Below are 19,551 nucleotides of genomic sequence, written 5' to 3'. Positions count from 1 at the left end.
AAAAACACACACACATATAAAGTTGGGAGGAAGTGACGTTTCCCACAGCCGGTATTTCCTGAAGGGGTTCCCTTGGTGGCAGCAGGAGCCTGACTTTTGTGTCAAGTTAACCCTAGACACTATATTGGGGGGGGGGAAAGGAAATAGATTTATCTTATTTTGGAATTGAGGCTGAATAGCCTTTTAATGACTATTGATTTTAATGACGAGATTAGCGAACAATCATTGTGTGGAAAAGAGTAAAAACACAATGTACATAATCTTCTTTCCCCTCCTCTAAAGTAGTTACTCAGCAATACGAACAAAATCATTCGGTGGTGAAATTATTTTAAAGGGGTATTTCGGAAGTCTAATTTGCCGCTCTTTGCTAACTTGATCTCAGGGTAGACGAGGGCGCCGCATATCATTTCACACACCGGAGTGACTGTCGCTGCTGTTATCGGCGGTGGTGCAACGTTGCTTTTCTGATGTAGAAGAACAGCTGTCCCGGCAGGTAACAGGAGAACTGAATCAAATATTGGGTAAATATTCATATGGGTCTTTTCTGTCGTTAATGACGGTGGCTAAAGCTAACTAATGTTACCGCAGTTTGTTAAGTGTTAGCGGCTAATACACTGTCAGCCATATCGAACAAACTTCGCTTCCAAACGTGACGCGAACTTGAGAATATTGTCATTCTCTCCTTTCAGGCTGACCCGGAAGAAATTCAGAAGAGGTCAGAGAGAAGATTTGTACAACATCTGGCTTACTTTGGAAACGGCAGCGGCGATAACTCACCGGCCAAGTGACCCCCCACTTCCCCAGCGGCCCAGTGACACACCAGCTGGGGCAACCGGGAGGCAGCGTTTCGACCTTCCGTTGGAAGCCGTTCTCTGAGCAGGGAGGATTGGTCTCAGGGTGCCGGGTCATCCGGGGAGAGAACTCATGAATGGAAAGCGGAACAACAGGTGGGTTGTCTTGCCAGGCGACCGTAGCTATTAACAGTTCACACTTCGAGGTCTAAAAGCTCTGCCATCATGAAAATGGTTCATATCCGCGTTGTGTTCACTCCTAAAACATTTAATTTTCTTTCCTAAAGTGTCAGATGTTTTCATTGATTTTCAAACTGGTAAATACTGCTTCTTTTTTTTCCAAAAGCACTTCATTTCGCAGGGGGTGGGCAAACTTTACAATATGTTTTTGTTTGTGTCTTGTAAAATATATATATGTGTATGTATATATATATATATATATATATATATATATATATATATATTAGAAAAACAATGTAAAGTACAATAAAATATACGTCACAGAAGGTGTTTGTTTGAGCCAATGTCAATGCAGCATACACACCTGTGCAAATGTGCAGAATGTCTCAATTTGAGCCAGGAAAAACTCTTGATTTAATTGTCACATGAATGTTATCTTCTTGCAACATGCCAAAAAATGCACCCTGCTTAGATTAAAAATGACAGTGATGTAATGGCAATTACTAAAAATTCATAAGTAAAACGTTTTTTTTTTTTTAAATCTGAATATATGCCCCCTTGGGCCTGTGTACAACATAGGAGATGACTTCAGAACTATCTGATTGTTATGTGCTATTATCTTCCTCCCATGACATCATTGCTATATCATTGCTTGCCTGTCCATGAGCTAATCTTTAATTTTGCAGAGTTCAATAGGCCACTGTTTTGAGCAAGCTGCTCATTTAATTTTTGGGGTTTGAATCAGTTTAAACTAGCAGTGGTATGATAAGCAGGACACTACTACAGCGGTGCCAATGCTTGACTCTCAGCATTCGCCCAACAGTAGCCAACAAGCATTTATTTCATCTGTGTGAATGAGTGAGTGAAAGAGCCTGAACCAGTTTTTCTACGTCGTTGGTCTGTCGAAGGCAGGTGTCGTGAACCCGTCAGGTGTGCCTGAGAGCCTTACTCACTTTGACAGCCGTGCGTGTGCGTGTGTGTGAGTGTGTGTGTGTGTGTGTGTGTGCGTGCGTGTGCGTGTGCGTGCCTTTTCTGCTACTGCCATACCATAGCAACCCAAACTGTTGAGTAATGGTCAGTCAGATGCGTCCTGCATTAATTACACACAAACTGAGCATGTCAGTTCATTAGTCAATTTACTTTGTTGCCAAGGGGCACACTTTATGAGTCCCAGATTTGTGTTTTATTGATGTTGTTGTGGTCGGTTCTGGGCTGATATTGACCTATATTAGCTTTGCTCTGGTTTTTTTCATAGGGGTGAGACATACAACAATGATAAATTAGAGTAATACGATGACAAAACGTATTAGATCTGGGGTGTCACACTTGTTTTCATTGTGGGCCACAATGTAGCTATAGTTGCTCTTGGGCATGTTATAATAATGAAACCACATAAATGTATAATCGCTAGAGGTGTAACGGTACGCCCCACGGTTCTTTTCGTAACTTGGTTTTGATGTCACAGCTGGGTTCACTAAGGGTACAGTAAAGGACCAAAATACAAAACAAACTGCTTGTCTTTTGTGTAAACAGGAACAGATTAACATTTAAAATGATACACCAATGCAGCTTTTCATTTAGGAAATCAATAGTTTGTCTTCTTTTTAGAAAGCGAACAAGACGGACAAGTGTAACAGTACCCATTTAAAGTAAGACAGTGTGACTGGCCTAAAATACAATTCCCAATGGGTTTTTTTGTCCACATAAATTCTTCCCCCTTCAATAAAAAGAAAAAGCAAATGACAATGACAGTCTTCAATATTTGGAGAAAGTGATCCATTAAACACAATCCTTAATGTAATTGAAATGTTTTTTTTAAATGTTTGACAATTTAGCATCAATTAAATAATAAAAATATTCCCTTTGGAATTAATATGCAACAAAACTGTCATTGACCATTACATGAATAAACGATGTTGCTGCCAAACAAAATTAACCTTGTCCCTTAAAATGCAAACAAAATCCTGCATACAGTATATAGCATTCCACGTACATGTCAGTTAGGTTGTCTAGTTATAATTTACTTGCTGTAATGTCACCCTTACACTGAAAACACACTACAGGGATAGAAAGTTATTTCGAGCCTATGTTATTCAGCCGGATATGGATGGCAATGACGTTGGAGCACGACAGCAAAAATAGTTTTTTCATAGATCTCTTGTGTGTGCGGTGTTTCAGGAGCCGTTAGTGCCCAAGCCCTTTTTTCATTGCCGCAGCGACCCGGCTATGGCACCGTTGGGAAGCCCATCAAGCTTCTTGCAAACTGTTTCCAGGTTGATATCCCCAAGATTGATGTCTACCTCTATGAGGTTGACATCAACCCTGACAAATGTCCTCGCCGGGTCAACAGGTAACAAAAGAGCCATTAACAAGATTAATCCCCAAACGATTTCTTGCCAAACATTAATCCATCCATAATGTGTTTGGGTTCCACAGGGAGGTGGTGGACTCCATGGTTAAGCATTTCAAGGTGACCATCTTTGGTGACCATCTTCCAGTTTATGATGGGAAGAGAAGCCTCTACACTGCTAACCCACTTCCTGTTGCCACTGGTGGGGTAAGAGTAGTTACTCATCTTCATGTTGTGGTTCTGACTGACACGTAGACAAGTATAGCATTGTCCCTTGACGAAGAGTGGAGTGTGGATATACTGGTGCTGGATTGTTAATGCATTCTAAAAAGTATCTATAGTACATATAGGCCGTAGACAGGATGTCAAAAGTAATGCTCTGCAATTTATTAAGAAATCCTAGTGTCACACGCTAAACTATGTTGATAAATGGATATTTGTTCCCATACCATGCCTACATAAATACGCCACAAACTGTTGCCGAAACACTTTGATAGAATTTCAAATGCTTATAAACATCTTGGAGCATTGCTGTACCCTACAAACTCTAATAACCTACCTAATACAGTACAGTAAATAGCTTGCAGCTAAGCATGCACATAAACGATGTATAGTACCTGTCTGTACACGTCAACAATTCTGATGATGATCACGAATTACTGTAGCGGTGCAGAACAACAGTGACATCGACAGTACTGAGTTTTAATGCTCCGTGGGCTGGCCTGCGCTGATGCGAAAGTCCGCTGCTTTGTAGGCCACTGGCTTTACAATTTTGTTGCATTTAGGTGTTTACTGACTTGAAGCTGCTGGATCCACAAGGCGACAACATTAACTAGCGATCCTAGATAGTTTTAGTGGTGTTCCACTGAGCTGTTGTAACAGATTCCAGTGGTTTTGGTGCCGTATTTAGTACTAGTTTGAGGAAACTATCATGAGCCACCCACACACCTACACTGCAAAGGTATGGTTGAGTGGACAACTGGTTTGATGGATTTTTGGCGTGTTTATGGCTGACAGTCTCAATTAAAGAGTCTTTACAATACAATAAATATCATACGGTATATACTGTAGAAAGTATTTGCCACGGAAAAAAAGTTGCTTTTTTGCCACGTTACAGAAAACTGTGAATAGGTGAGTTTTTCCAGTAAATAATGGTGGATGGGTTCCCCAAAAAGTCACCAGCCTCAATTCATAACCAGGGCTTTGTCACTTTGCAACAACTGTGGCTGTTGTTACCTTTACTGTGACATCTGATCATGTCTTTAGCGCAACATACACCTTCTGCATAATTTTACATCAGGTGATTGATGCAAAATGCATTTGCCAACAACGAATACAGTACATTTGGTAAGCTATGCTATAACAAACCTCCACTTCCTCAGGTTGATTTGGACGTCACCCTCCCAGGCGAAGGTGGCAAAGACCGCCCATTTAAGGTCACTGTGAGGTTTGTATCGTTGGTCAGCTGGCATCTGCTGCATGAGGTCCTGATGGGACGTGGCGTAGCAGAACCGCTGGATCTCGAGAAACCTATCAGCACCAACCCAGTTCATGCTGTTGATGTGGTTCTTCGACACCTGCCCTCCATGAAGTAAGATCGCGTGCCTGGAAATGTGCACAGAAATTTAACACAGCTGCCATAGTTGGAGAACAATCAAGTCTAATTGAAATGATTTGTTGGGGGGGAAAGGATTTGCTGTTATAACTTGGAAATGTTTGAATTATGTGTTAATTCATTCATTTTGATGGGGTGTGCTGGATTCTTAGGTGAGTTTAAGTGGTCTGTCACATCTTTAAGGTGTCAACATTTCGTATGAACTTCTTCCAGCAACACCACAAGTCTTCTTCCAGCAACACCACAAGTCAACTGTTAGTCTACATTAATACAACCTAAATGTGATCCTCAACTGTCAATATTGATAGCCAAAATAGGTTTCGGTTGACACACGTGCAGACTGTTTTTGCCACTTCCAGTCCTGTTTTATTTCTAACAATTACTTTACTCTTTTAATGGCAATCAGGTACACCCCTGTTGGCCGATCCTTCTTTTCCTCCCCAGAGGGCTACGACCACCCGCTTGGTGGAGGAAGAGAGGTTTGGTTTGGCTTTCATCAGTCCATACGGCCGGCGATGTGGAAGATGATGCTCAATATTGATGGTGAGAAAGCATAACATTCTTAAAATTGCTTTAACCATTAGAGAACTTGTGACCTCTACGATGAGATCAAATGCTGCCTTTCCCTCTTCAAACACACCATGGCATGGCTAGAATTAGTTGATTTTTCAGGGCTTTCTGGAATTTGGTAGGATTTTAAAAAATGTTTTTAACTCCATATTTTTTTGCAATTTGGTTTCTGTTAATTCAAGTATCTATTTTCGTGTGAGTGTCTAAACATGGGGGAGTTTCAAGCCAAAATAGAATATGTAAATGGACATATCATACTGTTCAATAACTATAAAAATGTTTCAGTTTTGAGCATTTTATAACCGATTGTTCGATTGACTCTTAGACTGTCAGCCGAATAATCAGCAAATAGGATGGAATTCCACAGCTTTTAGCTGTAAACTGTATCCTTGTCCTTTATTTCAGTGTCAGCCACAGCTTTTTATAAAGCCCAGCCAGTCATCCAGTTCATGTGTGAGGTCCTGGACATTCACAACATTGATGAGCAGCCTCGCCCACTCACCGATTCCCACAGGGTCAAATTCACCAAAGAAATCAAAGGTGGTGAACATTTTCAGGAATGCCGACCTCTTATTTCATTTGTCGTGAATGTTTTTTTATTTTATTTTTCCACACACATTTTTTTCCACATTATTTCCAGGTCTGAAAGTAGAAGTGACACACTGCGGAACAATGCGTAGGAAGTATCGAGTTTGCAATGTAACACGGCGCCCTGCAAGCCTCCAAACGTATGATTTAAAAAAAAAAATTTAAACACACTCCAAATCGTTAGAAGACCAAATCTGATGTACCTAACAAGTCATTGTATCCTTGAAATCCAGTTTTCCTTTGCAACTGGAAAGTGGTCAGACAGTTGAACGCACGGTGGCACAATACTTCAGAGAGAAATACAGCCTGCATCTCAAGTATCCCCACCTGCCTTGCCTGCAGGTGGGCCAAGAACAGAAACACACCTACCTGCCCCTCGAGGTAACTAACCCTCCCTCACTACTACAGTGTATGGTTTGTGAATTAATTAAATTGTACACCAACATTTTTGGAGAACAAATTTGTTCTTTAATCCTACTTGCACATGTCGAAGAAATCAAGAACAGGCTTTACCAACATGGTTGACCAACATAAACCATGACCCCTTCTTTAGTGTAGTGTTGACAAATATTATCGGATTGAAATGACAGACACCTCCAACTTTATTAAAAACGAAATTGAAATGTTTAAATATTGAGAAATAATTGTAGTGAATTTTAATCTTCCATTGGGAACAGATGGAGTGATTAAATAGGATTCAGCTGACATGCACTCTGCAACTTGAGAACATTTGATTAGAGAACACAGGTGGCAAAAAACTGCATTTTAAAAAGCCTGCATAAAACTAATATGGACATTCAGTAGCACATCAGAAAAAAGAAAAAGTAAGACAAATAAAAAGTGTGTTATGTGAGGACCAAGAACCGAACCTTTGAATCGGCCTAGTGACGCCCACTGGAGCCTTTTTGCTACTGTTTTGGGCAATAAAAGGAGGATGGAGATGAAAAATATGTATTAACATCCGCCTTACTTAGCTTGCTGATTGCATTCGTAAACAATGGGGATTAGAGTGAAAGGGTTTTTAGCTTCTGAATAATCAATACTAAAATAATAAAAAGCCCACAATTCTACTTACACAATAAGTGGCTGATTGAATGAACCAAAACTTTTTTGAATTTATACTTTTAATTTTATTTCTTTTAAGGTATGTAATGTTGTTGCTGGTCAGCGCTGCATTAAAAAGCTGACAGATAACCAGACATCCACCATGATAAAAGCAACAGCCCGCTCTGCCCCAGACAGACAGGAGGAGATCAGCCGACTGGTAAATATAACCCACAGATTTAACTGTTTCGTGATTTGTTTACTTAACAACCTTTCTTTACCGTCAGGTGCGAAGTGCAAATTATGACGCTGACCCATTTGTCCAAGAGTTCCAGTTCCACATACGTGATGAGATGGCTCAGGTGACCGGCCGCGTCCTGCCGGCCCCCATGCTGCAGTATGGCGGCAGGGTGAGCTCCGAACCCTATATGGTACTTACTACACATCATTTGCATGGGTTTCTTTCAATGCTCATTTTAGATTAACAATCTGGACTACTCACCTGAAAAAATGCTTCTGTTCTTTGAAGCACGTGTGCTAATTTGAATTTTAAAAAAATTCCAGCTTTTTAAAAGTTATGTTTCCATAATTTACCCTTCACCTCTGTTGTATTGGCAATCTTTTTCGCTGTAATTCCTGTGTGCTACCTGAATCTTTGGATCAGTCAACTGAATGCTTGCGTACTTGTACTGTATGTGTCTGTGGGTTTCCCACCCCAGCAGATCAACCCTGCACTGTCGTTACAGAACCGCACAGTGGCCACACCCAGTCACGGGGTGTGGGACATGAGGGGGAAGCAGTTCCACACCGGAGTGGAGATCAAGATATGGGCCATTGCCTGTTTCGCCACCCAGAGGCAGTGTCGTGAAGAGATTCTCAAGTGAGATCACAAAATTTTTATTTGTTGGATTTGGTGCTGTTACCCACCTGTTATAGACCTGTAATATTATGTCATAAAATTATTTGTTGCTGAACCCTCCAACTGACCTCATCAATAACAGTGATTAGCTGTGGAGAGACATTTTTTTTTTTTTTTTTTTTTTTTTTTTTCATATATAACCTTTAGGAGCTTTACTGATCAGCTGCGGAAAATCTCAAAAGATGCTGGGATGCCAGTTCAGGGTCAGCCGTGTTTCTGTAAATATGCCCAAGGAGCTGACAGTGTGGAGCCCATGTTCAGACACCTGAAGAACACGTATCTGGGGCTGCAGCTAATCATCGTAATCCTCCCAGGAAAAACCCCCGTCTACGGTATAAAGATGACAATTTCTTCACATGCTATAATAGCTCAAATCAGAAAATGACTCACGGAAGAATGAAAAAGAAGTGCTTGTCCGATGACAGGAGTGTGGCTGTGGTCTAAAATCAAGATCCCATTTGTCATCCACAGCTGAGGTGAAGCGGGTTGGAGACACCCTTCTTGGCATGGCCACTCAGTGTGTCCAGGTGAAGAACGTAGTGAAGACCTCACCACAGACATTGTCCAACCTCTGCCTCAAGATCAACGTCAAACTCGGGGGCATCAACAACATCCTAGTTCCTCACCAGCGGTAAAGGCAACGCAATGAACGCATGCAATAAACAGATGCATGACATTATATACTGTATCTGCTTATCAAATCCTCCTTGAGTCTGTTTACATGACCATAAGAATCAGAAAACTGGGAGTAATCAGATAATTGTAATAATCAGATCTGACATGTTTACATGCACTTCAGCAATGCAAAAAACCCTCATTTGCATGATTTCACTCCAATGTCAAAATTTCTTTCAGATTACGAACCTACATGACTTCAATTGTAGGGTATTGCTAGAGAACAATATGAGGACGTTTTAAAAAAGAACTTAAAAAGTTAAAAAGCCAGAGTTTTCTACTTAAATGAGTATGATTAAAATCTCATCAGAAGTGCTTGCCAGAGTAAAGACACACTTATTTGCAAGAAGGCTGGTGGCAACAACAAAATGGATTGCTGTTGCAAAGTGGAGACTGGATTAGAACAAAGTAGCATGCAGAGCTGGAGCAGACGGAGTCGTCTAACATTAACATGTTTGTTTATTTTTGTTATTTCTGGCTGTTGATCCTCAACTCTTAGTGCAACTGGAACTGTTTCGCATCATCTTCTGATAATATTGTCTTCTTATCCACCCAGACCTTCTGTGTTCCAGCAGCCAATCATCTTCCTTGGAGCTGATGTCACTCATCCTCCAGCGGGAGATGGAAAGAAGCCATCAATCGCAGCGGTGTGGCAAGAAGTTCAACAAAAAGACATTTTGTCTTGGTCCACCTTTTGCATACAGTAAAATGAAGTACGTCTGTTATTAAATACATGTTCTCTACAGGTTGTCGGCAGCATGGACGCTCACCCCAGCAGGTACTGTGCTACTGTGCGAGTCCAGAGGCCCAGACAAGAGGTCATTCAAGACTTGGCCTCCATGGTGCGAGAGCTCTTGATCCAGTTCTATAAATCGACTCGCTACAAGCCAACTAGAATGATCTTTTATAGGGATGGGGTGTCTGAGGGCCAGTTCAGACAGGTAAGCAATATATAGTGTATCATTAATAACTAACAGTAGTTTTCATATTTGTATGCATTGTGAACACATACTAGTTGTATTCTACAAACATTTCTGTATAGGTGCTATATTATGAGCTACTAGCTATCAGAGAGGCATGCATCAGTCTGGAAAAGGAATACCAGCCGGGAATTACTTACATTGTTGTACAAAAACGACATCACACTCGCCTCTTCTGTGCAGATCGCAATGAGCGGGTGAGTACCCTTTAACTACCAGTAGCATGGGATCAGAAGTGAGACACTGATGATGTTATGGTTGATTTTCTGACAGGTCGGAAGAAGCGGAAACATTCCTGCAGGCACAACAGTGGACACCGACATCACCCACCCTCATGAGTTTGACTTTTACCTCTGCAGTCACGCTGGAATCCAAGTAAGCTTGCACGGGGGGGGGGGGGGGGCGCTCATACATGTTTGTCCTTCTTCACTAAAGCCCTTTTCTCATTTGCGATTAACTTGTCTCTTCCTCCACCCCCCAGGGCACAAGCAGGCCGTCGCACTACCACGTGCTGTGGGATGACAACTGTTTCACTGCCGACGAGTTCCAGCTCCTCACCTATCAGCTATGCCACACATACGTCCGCTGCACACGCTCCGTCTCCATCCCGGCACCCGCCTACTACGCCCACCTGGTGGCCTTCCGTGCACGCTACCACCTGGTGGACAAAGAACATGACAGGTGCAGAATACATTTTTGAATTTAAAGAAAAATAACACCAGATAATGGACTTACTTGCATTTTCTGTACACTTTTTTATTTTTTTAAATGTTTTTTTATTTTATACATTCTTCGTGCCAGTGCGGAGGGCAGCCACATCTCAGGGCAGAGCAACGGCAGGGATCCTCTGGCGCTGGCCAAGGCCGTTCAGATCCACCACGACACGCTGAGGACCATGTACTTTGCCTGAACACGCCTCCGCTTTCACTCGCCATGCCAGTGAAGAGCCCCCTGTATGCAAGTTGAAGCCGGCCGACTGTTTTTCTCTCCCCTCCCCCCCCGTGGCACCGCTGTGTTCCAGCATTGAGGATTCTCCTTTTTTTAAGAAGTTTGTTTAGGTTCATGAGTTAGATTTCACAGTAGCTTGGTATGAGTTTGTACGTTGAAGACAATAGGGAAACCCAAAGCGCCTGACTGTTTATTTGTAACAAAGCATCTTGCCCTTTTAGGACTAATGAGCCTGGTTTATCATGTTGATGGTTTGAAATATTGCTCGTGTGTGCGTGCTTTCGTGCGTGCATCTTCAAAAATGGTAAACTGCCTTAATGTGGACGCTTTAAGCCAGTGCCGAGTCAATGTGCTCCAGCCAGTCAGTTGGATTACAGAGTTAATGAAATGTGACTTGGAGTAACAGCCGTCCCTTGATGCCTTACTTTGAAGTGCATAAACTTAGACTGTTATTGATCTTGTAGGCCAGCTGGTGTGTGCTGAACAGTTCTCACAAAAAGTTAGGGATATTCTGCTTTCGGTTGAAATTTCTGGATGAAGCTAATATGCGCTCTAATCATTAAGGCCTTTTCCCACCGCACTTACTGCATGCGAAATGTCCGTGCGGCAACTCCGGTGCAATCCAACCGTGCTGACAAGGAAGTTGGGAGGCTTTCCCGATGAGTAGAACGCAATTTTGCAATATGTATTTGGTATTGTTACAAATGAAAGCCCTGGCTTTGCTAATATGAAGTAGGATGAGGTGACACTGCAGCAAAAAAAGGGATTTGGTGTGTCCTATACTAATTTTCATGGCAGGATCTCCGTTTAAACTGGTTCATGAGCTGCAGTTCCACGAAGACTCTCCGAGGTGTATTTCAGGCTGAGCATGGAGCAGTTTGAAAGCCTCCTCTAGAAACGGCTCAGTACATCATTTTTCTATTGTCATGCTCATGATAGCTGGACACCACAGTTATGACTTCCTCCATTTTCCCCTTGCCGTTTACAGCACAGTCCGCTAAAATATCACTCAGACATCACTCCGCCAGCCCCTCACTTAATGGCCGTGCTGTCTGACGCCACTGCAACGCTGCTCTCGAATAGAACATTTTTCTATTCGTGTCACGTCAGCCTCACTCTGCACTTGCCGCACCTTGACACGGTATTCCGTGATCATGCCCCCTCAGCACATACACGATGAATGGGAAAGTCGACGACGGCTTGCGTGTTGCCAAGTGCGGTGTGAAAAGGCCTTTACAGGTGAACTTAATTTGATCTGTAACATTTTGACGTTTAACAGCTAAATTCACAACAGGTTTGTGTCATGCAGGAACCAAATATTCCTAACTCTGTGTGTAGTGTGTGTGTGTTTTATTTGCCTTTTAAACAAAAATCCAAACTCATTTGCAGAATTAGGACAAAGATGTCTGTCGGGCTTACCTCAGGGTGTCCTTCAGTGCAATAAGGTTCCGTGATGAGCTAATTTTTTTTTTTTTTTTTTTTTTTTTTTTTTGGTCTGTTTCGGATCATGTAGCGGGATGCAAAGTATCTGACATGAATGATGAAGTGTGAAGGGATGCTTTTGAAGTGCCTGATTGGAGTCGAGAGTGAAATGTTTGCGTGGAAATAAGGTTTGTGATAAGCATGTCAGTTTGAAACGTTCTGTTAGCCTCACAGTCACAGCGTCGCACCGCCGGTCTCCACACTGCTAACCGGACCGCCCTTGTCACCGGAACTCAACTTTAGCTGCTGCTAGTTAAAGAATAATGTAGTATTTCCTTTAAAATGCATATTATAGACTATATATTAATACAGAGGGACTTGAAACTTATTATACATTTACTGCACTTAAAGGTCATTTGCCTGCATTGAAAGCATCTTTAGTCATGTAAATAGTTCCCCATTTCGCATTGGTGTGCCCTGATAAGACGTGACCACTCATTTTTACTTGAAGAACAGTCAGTCGTGGGCATGTTTAAAAACAACAACAAAAACAGCCTTTTAATCTTCAAGAGTTTTGGCTTAATAGACATCTGCATTTTTCCCCTCACACCTTAGTCCCAAGATGGAGGGATATTTATATTTTAAGGTATTTGTGTAAGAGTGATCTTAATTATTTTTTGGGGTGGGGGGGGGGGTATTATTTTAATAAGTGTAATGATGTGATCAGTTTCCGCATCTGTTCATGCAAAGCACTGAGACCCGCTAAGTGTGATCTTCAGTGACACATCTCCATACTCTGGTCGAAGGGTTGTCCTCTGTGCCTTTCTGTGATGGTGCTGAGAAAACAAACAAAAGCTGAAATTCAAAGAACTATCCTCTCCATTTAATCATAACAATACTGGAAGGTGGTTTTGTATTTAGTGTGTGTCTCTGTCATATGCCAAGAACAAAACGGGAGAAAAATAAATGCAGAATTGATCTGTTTTGGAGCTGACAGGACCAAAAGATGTGACGAGCGAAGTGTTCAGTGAATGGGCAATGTCAATCACAACACAAATACATAACTGCAGCCCTCATGATACAAAGTTCAACACAAACCTCATGTGGTGTTATTGTATTTAATTTTTTTAGACATTATACTGTATCCCCTTCATCACTTTACTGCCTAATTGACGTGTGCGTTTTTTGGACAGCAATAATAAAGCAGCCGTCAAGTGTCTGTGCATCCACTTTATGGTGATCTTTTTTTTTTTTTTTTTTAACGTGATTTTGAGACGTTTACAGTCATAAGTCTGTCTCCCAGCAAAAATGAATACAATACAGTACCTGTTGTTGGTTGCATATCACACTCAAATGAAAAAGTATGTTCCTGTTTTGTTTTTCTGCTGATCTTTACGCTAGTCGAGACTATTTTGTCTTAACACTTGCATGGTCCTAATTTAAACCTTTTATTTAGTTTTCATATTTAATTTTTGTAATTCCTTGTTTAAAAAAACAAGTGTATTGTTTTGGTGGTGATGAACTTGTGAAATGCAATTAAAATGTGCTGTTACGAATGGACATTTCCATGTTTGTTTGGTTTTTTCAGAACTGGTTACATGACAGCTACGGTGCACTTGCATGTTATAAACGATATGATAGCCAATTATGTGGGTCTCCATCGCTGCCTTCTGGTGTGTTCCTAATAAAGTATGATATATGGTGCACTGGCATGTTTGATCCCATTCAAGGGTATTGGAATATACTGTTGTTCTGTAATTTAATGTTATATGTCTGGTGAACAACTGTACTTAAATTGTCAAACACTTATCTATGTTGTTTATACCAAAAGTGTCAGTTTAATTAATGACGTGGAAATTAAAAGGAGATTTTTATAAGCAATACATTTATAAATGTAAGGTCAATTCACCTTGGGAATGTTTCTTAACTCTTTGCTGTATTTCCTCTTAACTATTTTTAAAAATATAAACTTGATTACCCATTTTATAAATGTACTTGTTTACAGCTTTAGTTATTAGTTTATGAAATGCTTCTCCTGTCCGTCCTTCATACTGATTAAGACTTAAATATTTTGGTTCAAAATGCTGCTGCTCGCCTCTTAACTGGAAACCGTAAGAGGGAGCACCTAACTCCTATTCTGGTACCTCCCCTGGATGCCTGTGCACTTTAGATTCTTTTATTTTTGGGGGAATTTCTAAATGGTCTCGCCCCACCTCACCTCTCTGAGATGCTCCATTTCTACGATCCCGGAGGTACCAAGGTCTAGAGCTTCTTCTTTTGTCTGTGTATTTATTGTTCATAACTTTGCTGTAGTTTCAATTGTTTTATGCTCAAGTTTTATTGATATACAACATCTTGTTTATGCTGTTTTGTTTTTTTCTTTCTGTATAACTGAAGTTGAGTTATTTACAGATGCATGCTGTGGTGATCTTAATTGAAATGGTTGGAAATTCCAAGATTTCAAGCCCAGAGTGTTGTTGGAGCACATAATATGGCCATTTTACTTTTGCAGCATTTTGTAAAATATATATATATTTTTAAGTAGAAAATCCGGTTCAACAAAGTGACACTTAGTTTCTTGCCCATTAGTGGGAAAATGCAAAAACAAAGAAACCATTCATCATTATAACATTAGGACTGGTAACTAATAAAGCAGTTATGCTGTTCGTTCATGCAGAGGTGCACTTTGCAGACCCTGCAGGCAACGTTTGAGCACACAATGTTCCCTTTTTGGCGACACAGTATTTGCAGGTCAGGCTTGCGGTGTAGTAAAAAAAGAACATTTCAGTTATCCACAACTACATATTTACGATCCGCTAATGAATTCAAACATCTGTAACTTTTGTATTGACCACATATGAAGTAAAATAAGTGTGATTCAATTAAAACATCAGCACCAATTAAACCCAAGTAGGAACCCTCCATTTAATCAATTCTTATGTAATGAACTTATGTGCACATTTCAACTGTCCGGCTGTCATCATAATGACACACGAATAAACATTTTAAAGTCACACACTGTGCCAGTACTGAGTGTACTGCTATAAAAGAATTGTATTTGTGTACAGACCCCACAAAGGAAGGTGACATTTCCTAATTAAAGCCAGGAAATGGCAGTAATCAATAGTGTGTGTTGCTTCACGTCACTTTATAACTTAATGAGTAACGTTTGTGTGTACACACCAGAAGCGGCCTGTGCTTATGAACTGAATTTAGATTAGCAAGCGCAAACGTTGCAGTATCTGCTTCCTGTTTCAAACAGCCCCCATATTTTTATTTGCTTTGTCCATTATGAAACACTGTTTGATTAAACTCTCAAATGTGTTGCGTGGATATTGTTCAACAACAATTTAGGACATTTAAATGTGTGCATTCATGTCCTTCCCGTGCTCATGTGTGTTTTCTCAGGTACTCTGTCACTCTCACACTAATTAAAGGTTCTCTATTGTTCGCAGGTGTGAATGTGAATGGTTGTTGTCTATATATGACCTGCGATTTTCTGGCGACCAGTCCAGGGTCTACTCCGCTTCAGCTCACCCATGCCTCGCATGAGGACAAGCGCCATAGAAAATGGATGGATGGAAAGCAAGAGCTCATGATCCACAGCATACCATACCATGACACATTCAAATGCTACAAAATTGCTTCACAGTGCAGATGGACAATGCCTCGAAACGTAATAGCAAAACTTCTGTGACACTTTTCAAACACACATTTATTATTCTTCAGTGGTCACCTGAGCTCAACCCAATAGAGCATGCTGCAGATCAAGTGCAAAATGCGGTTGTATTTACAAATACGGTGTCACTTGAAGAGTGGCATAAGCCCTTGAAAATGGAGGTCATGTGCATTGCTGCGCCCGCGACCTGACCTCGGAAAAGCGGAAGAGAATGAATGAATGAATGCTAGACTTTTGAATGCACGTCCAACTGTTCCATCTTTCAGTACTTTTTTTTCGCCATTTGTTGTTCGCCAACAACAAGCTGAACAGCAAAATTCACAACAGGTGTTTGAGCCATGAATCCACCAATAGATTTCCTGGTTCAATTACAATTTGGTATTTAAACATCCATCCCTCCATTTTCTGAGCCGCTTCTCCTCACTCGGGTCGCGGCCGTGCTGGAGCCTATCCCAGCTGTCATCGGGCAGGAGGCGGGGTACACCCTGAACCGGTTGCCAGCCAATCGCAGGGCACATAGAAACAAACAACCATTCGCACTCACAGTCATGCCTACGGGCAATTTAGAGTCTCCAATTAATGCATGTTTTTGGGATGTGGGAGGAAAACGGAGTGCCCGGAGAAAATCCACGCAGGCACGGGGAGAACATGCAAACTCCACACAGGCGGGGACGGGGATTGAACCCGGGTCCTCAGAACTGTGAGGCTGACGCTCTAACCAGTCGGCCACCGTGCCGCCCTTTAGAATATGTAATGACTAAAATCTCTTCTTTTTTGGTTCCTTAACGCATGCAGCAATAAAGATATGAATTACATTTGACTATTTTACAATACTTTCTCCAATAGTATTTGTTTAACCTTACAATGAAAATAAAATAACATCAAAATTGGCTGATTACTTTGCCGATTTTTGGGAGGAATGTTAGTTTGAATGTCTTTGTCTTGTTTTAACGTTTAATATGGGGGTGATGATTCTGGCTAACATCAGCCGATTAAATAGGCCTAGCAAAAAGTACTGAAACATTGAACAGATAAGTCAAATTAAGTTTACTTCTAAAGGTTATTTTCGGTTAATCCTGAAGTTGGACCCAAAAGCTGAATATTCCTGTTTTTTGTGAGTAGCGTACATAACACAAGACAGTGTAAGAACTTAATTGGCTGATATTATTGTCCTCTGAGATGCGAGCAGGTCATCCTCAGGATGTGCAGCTTTGCCCCGACATTCTTAAAGCAGTGTTTTAGCATGCTCCGAACTGCCGCCGACGAGAAGTAGAAGATGAACGGATCCAAGCAGGCGTTGAGGGTGCTCGAAAGCAACGCCACGTTCCTCCAGTCCTCGCTCTCCTGACGTGCAAAGCCCACCACGTGGGAGGCGTTGTAAGGACCGAAACAGACGGCGAACACCACGAGCGTGCCGAGGGCCAGTCCGATGGCCCGCAGCCTCCGCCGCCTGCTGATGTTGGGGAGGCGCGACAGGATGAGGATGAAGTTCACGTAGCAGAAGCAGCAGATGACGAAGGGGACGCAGAAGAGGACCACGAAGAGCTCCAGGCGGACCGGCAGCAGGATTTTGAGCTCGGCTTCGGTGAAATTCATGTAGCAGGTGGACGGGGGCTTGGCTCCGTCGTTACCCCACTGGGCGTAAGGCATGATGTAGACAATGCTGAGGTTCAAGGAGGTCACCACCCAGAAGAGCGCGCAGGCCACCACGGCGTAGCGAGGCCTGCGGCACAGGGCGTACCTGAGGGGGTAGGCCACCCCCAGGTAGCGCTCCACACCCACGGCGGTGAGCAGCAGGGTGCTGTTGTATATGGTGACGTAGAAGGCGAAGCCGGTAAACGGACACAGCGGGAAGGGCAGCACCCAGGCCATGTTGTCCTGAGGCCTCCTTCATTTTGAAGGGCAGGAAAGCCAAGAAAATGAGGTCGGAGATGGTGAGGTTGAGGAGGAGGACGTCGATGGGCGCAGCCCGGGTGCGCACCTTGTGGCAGAAGGTGCAGAATGCCAGAATGTTGGCGGGGACCCCCATCAGGAAGGTGAAGATGTAGACAGAAAGCAGCAGGTGGAGTGTGCCACTCTCTGACACACACTGGAAAACACAACATCAGGGCCATTATTGATACAAATACATACAGTCACAGTCACAGTCACATTTCAACAGCAGCCTCGCTATGAAAAAAAAAACACACACCTCATAAGCCACTATGAGGAACACTCCATCCAATCAAATATTATATTATATTACATTGGTGCCTTGAGATGTAAGTTTAACGTGTTCCCACCAAAAAACAACAACAAAACTTTTTGTCACACTTTCTCCTTCAATTGTGCTGCTCATTCGGATGTGCCCGCCTTAGACACCTGGGGGCAGTATAAGACAGAAATGTCTACTGTTCATTAAGACATCTCAACTCCGCAAAGGCTCATCAGTACAGCGCTAATATTAGTCATACTTCGCATAAAGAATATGTCTGTGAGAACTGTTATTTTGTCTTTCTACATGTCTTGCTTGTAACCTGCTTCGCGCCTCTTTGCATGGCACCTGCAAATGCAATATATGGAAAATATTATGTTGTATAACTGAAGCATATATGAAGAGCTCATTTCTAAAATGTGATAACTCCATCCAAAAAAAATGACCTGCATATTTTACAAACATTAATTCCATCCATCCATTTTCGGAGCCGCTTCTCCTCACTCGGGTCGCGGGCGTGCTGGAGCCTATCCCAGCTATCATCGGGCAGGAGGCGGGGTCCACCCTGAACTGGTTGCCAGCCAATCGCAGGGCACATACAAACAAACAACCATTCACACTCACATTTACACCTAAACACATAAAGAGCTCTTTTCCAAAAAGCTACAAATCAATTTGCATTATTCTGAAAAAAAACAGACATTTATTTAACCAGGCCAGCAAATTTAACAAATATTAATTTTATCCTGTAAAACAATTCATCGTCTCAGGGTCTGTACACAATAGACTGGCATAACGAATTCATAATAATATATATATATATATATATATGTGTGTGTTTTAATTTGATGTTGATCTCATTTTGGGGGGAAAAGCTCTTAATGTATCTGTTTGTTATATATGTATATATATATATATGATCTTGTTTTATCTCAATAAATGTATCATGGTGTTGATCTAAATGATAATAATAATAATAATAACAATACATTTAATGACGAAAGAAGAAACTAATTAATGCAAATGTATTACAAGTAAATATGTAATGCATAAAAGCACGCCTACCTGACCACTGTCAAACATGATGCAGCAGTCTCTCCATCACTGTGCGGCTGCTGTTCCAACACACTCTCGACAGGCTATGTTTCTTTTACACATCACAAGAAGTATATCACACTCAATATCTCCTATCTCACCTTCACTGACGGAAATTTAATACGTTTTTGGACACAATATTTGTCGTCCGCACTCTCCAAACATCGTCACCCCGCAACCGCTTGTAAGCTCACGTTGTTACACGGAAATGTGTCATAATCACTCAACGTGTCAAAGGGCTTGGTAGAGAAAGAGTGGGAAGGATAATATGTACAGCATTAATATCTGATGAACGGGTGTTGGTGTTTTTATATTGCTTTAGTGGCCACCAAGGGGCGACCACATCATCACGGTCTTTACTGTTGAGGTTGTAGATTTCAGCTTTCATTAAAAAGAAGAGCAAAATATAAATTAGAAATACAATGAACAGTTGTACTAGGCATACAGTATGTAAATTGTTCATCTTTAAAAGCTTTTTCTACACACACACATTATATTAAA

General features: G+C 41.7%; 2 protein-coding genes across 4 annotated transcripts; one reads left to right on the top strand and one right to left on the bottom strand.

Annotated features, from left to right (window-relative positions):
- The first annotated feature begins 86 nt into the window (after window positions 1-86).
- ago3b (argonaute RISC catalytic component 3b) lies at window positions 87-13,757 on the top strand. Of its 3 annotated transcripts, XM_061664145.1 has the most exons (21): window positions 230-252; window positions 383-521; window positions 690-947; window positions 3,150-3,321; window positions 3,408-3,528; window positions 4,704-4,912; window positions 5,343-5,479; window positions 5,912-6,046; window positions 6,147-6,234; window positions 6,328-6,475; window positions 7,239-7,358; window positions 7,426-7,569; window positions 7,885-8,018; window positions 8,205-8,389; window positions 8,529-8,688; window positions 9,289-9,379; window positions 9,479-9,673; window positions 9,775-9,909; window positions 9,986-10,087; window positions 10,194-10,393; window positions 10,514-13,757. In XM_061664145.1, exons 3-21 carry the CDS (start codon window positions 929-931, stop codon window positions 10,620-10,622), a joined length of 2,604 nt encoding a protein of 867 aa, XP_061520129.1. In that variant the 5' UTR covers window positions 230-252; window positions 383-521; window positions 690-928; the 3' UTR covers window positions 10,623-13,757. The 3 variants fall into 3 exon arrangements, with proteins under 3 accessions (XP_061520128.1, XP_061520130.1, XP_061520129.1); XM_061664144.1 differs by having other exon boundaries at window positions 87-493; XM_061664146.1 differs by having other exon boundaries at window positions 87-521; window positions 7,426-7,548.
- A 3,168-nt stretch (window positions 13,758-16,925) lies between these two features.
- On the bottom strand, window positions 16,926-19,038 carry LOC133396146 (free fatty acid receptor 3-like). The gene is given in 3 exon segments (XM_061665630.1): window positions 16,926-17,639; window positions 17,641-17,850; window positions 19,021-19,038. Coding segments are annotated over 3 exon segments (942 nt in total).
- Window positions 19,039-19,551: the final 513 nt, after the last annotated feature.

This window comes from Phycodurus eques, chromosome 20 (genome assembly GCF_024500275.1).
Source record: "Phycodurus eques isolate BA_2022a chromosome 20, UOR_Pequ_1.1, whole genome shotgun sequence".
Classification (NCBI taxonomy): Eukaryota; Metazoa; Chordata; class Actinopteri; order Syngnathiformes; family Syngnathidae; genus Phycodurus; species Phycodurus eques.
The sequence above is the reverse complement of the archived record's forward strand: the minus strand, read 5'-3'. Positions and strand labels throughout refer to the sequence as shown.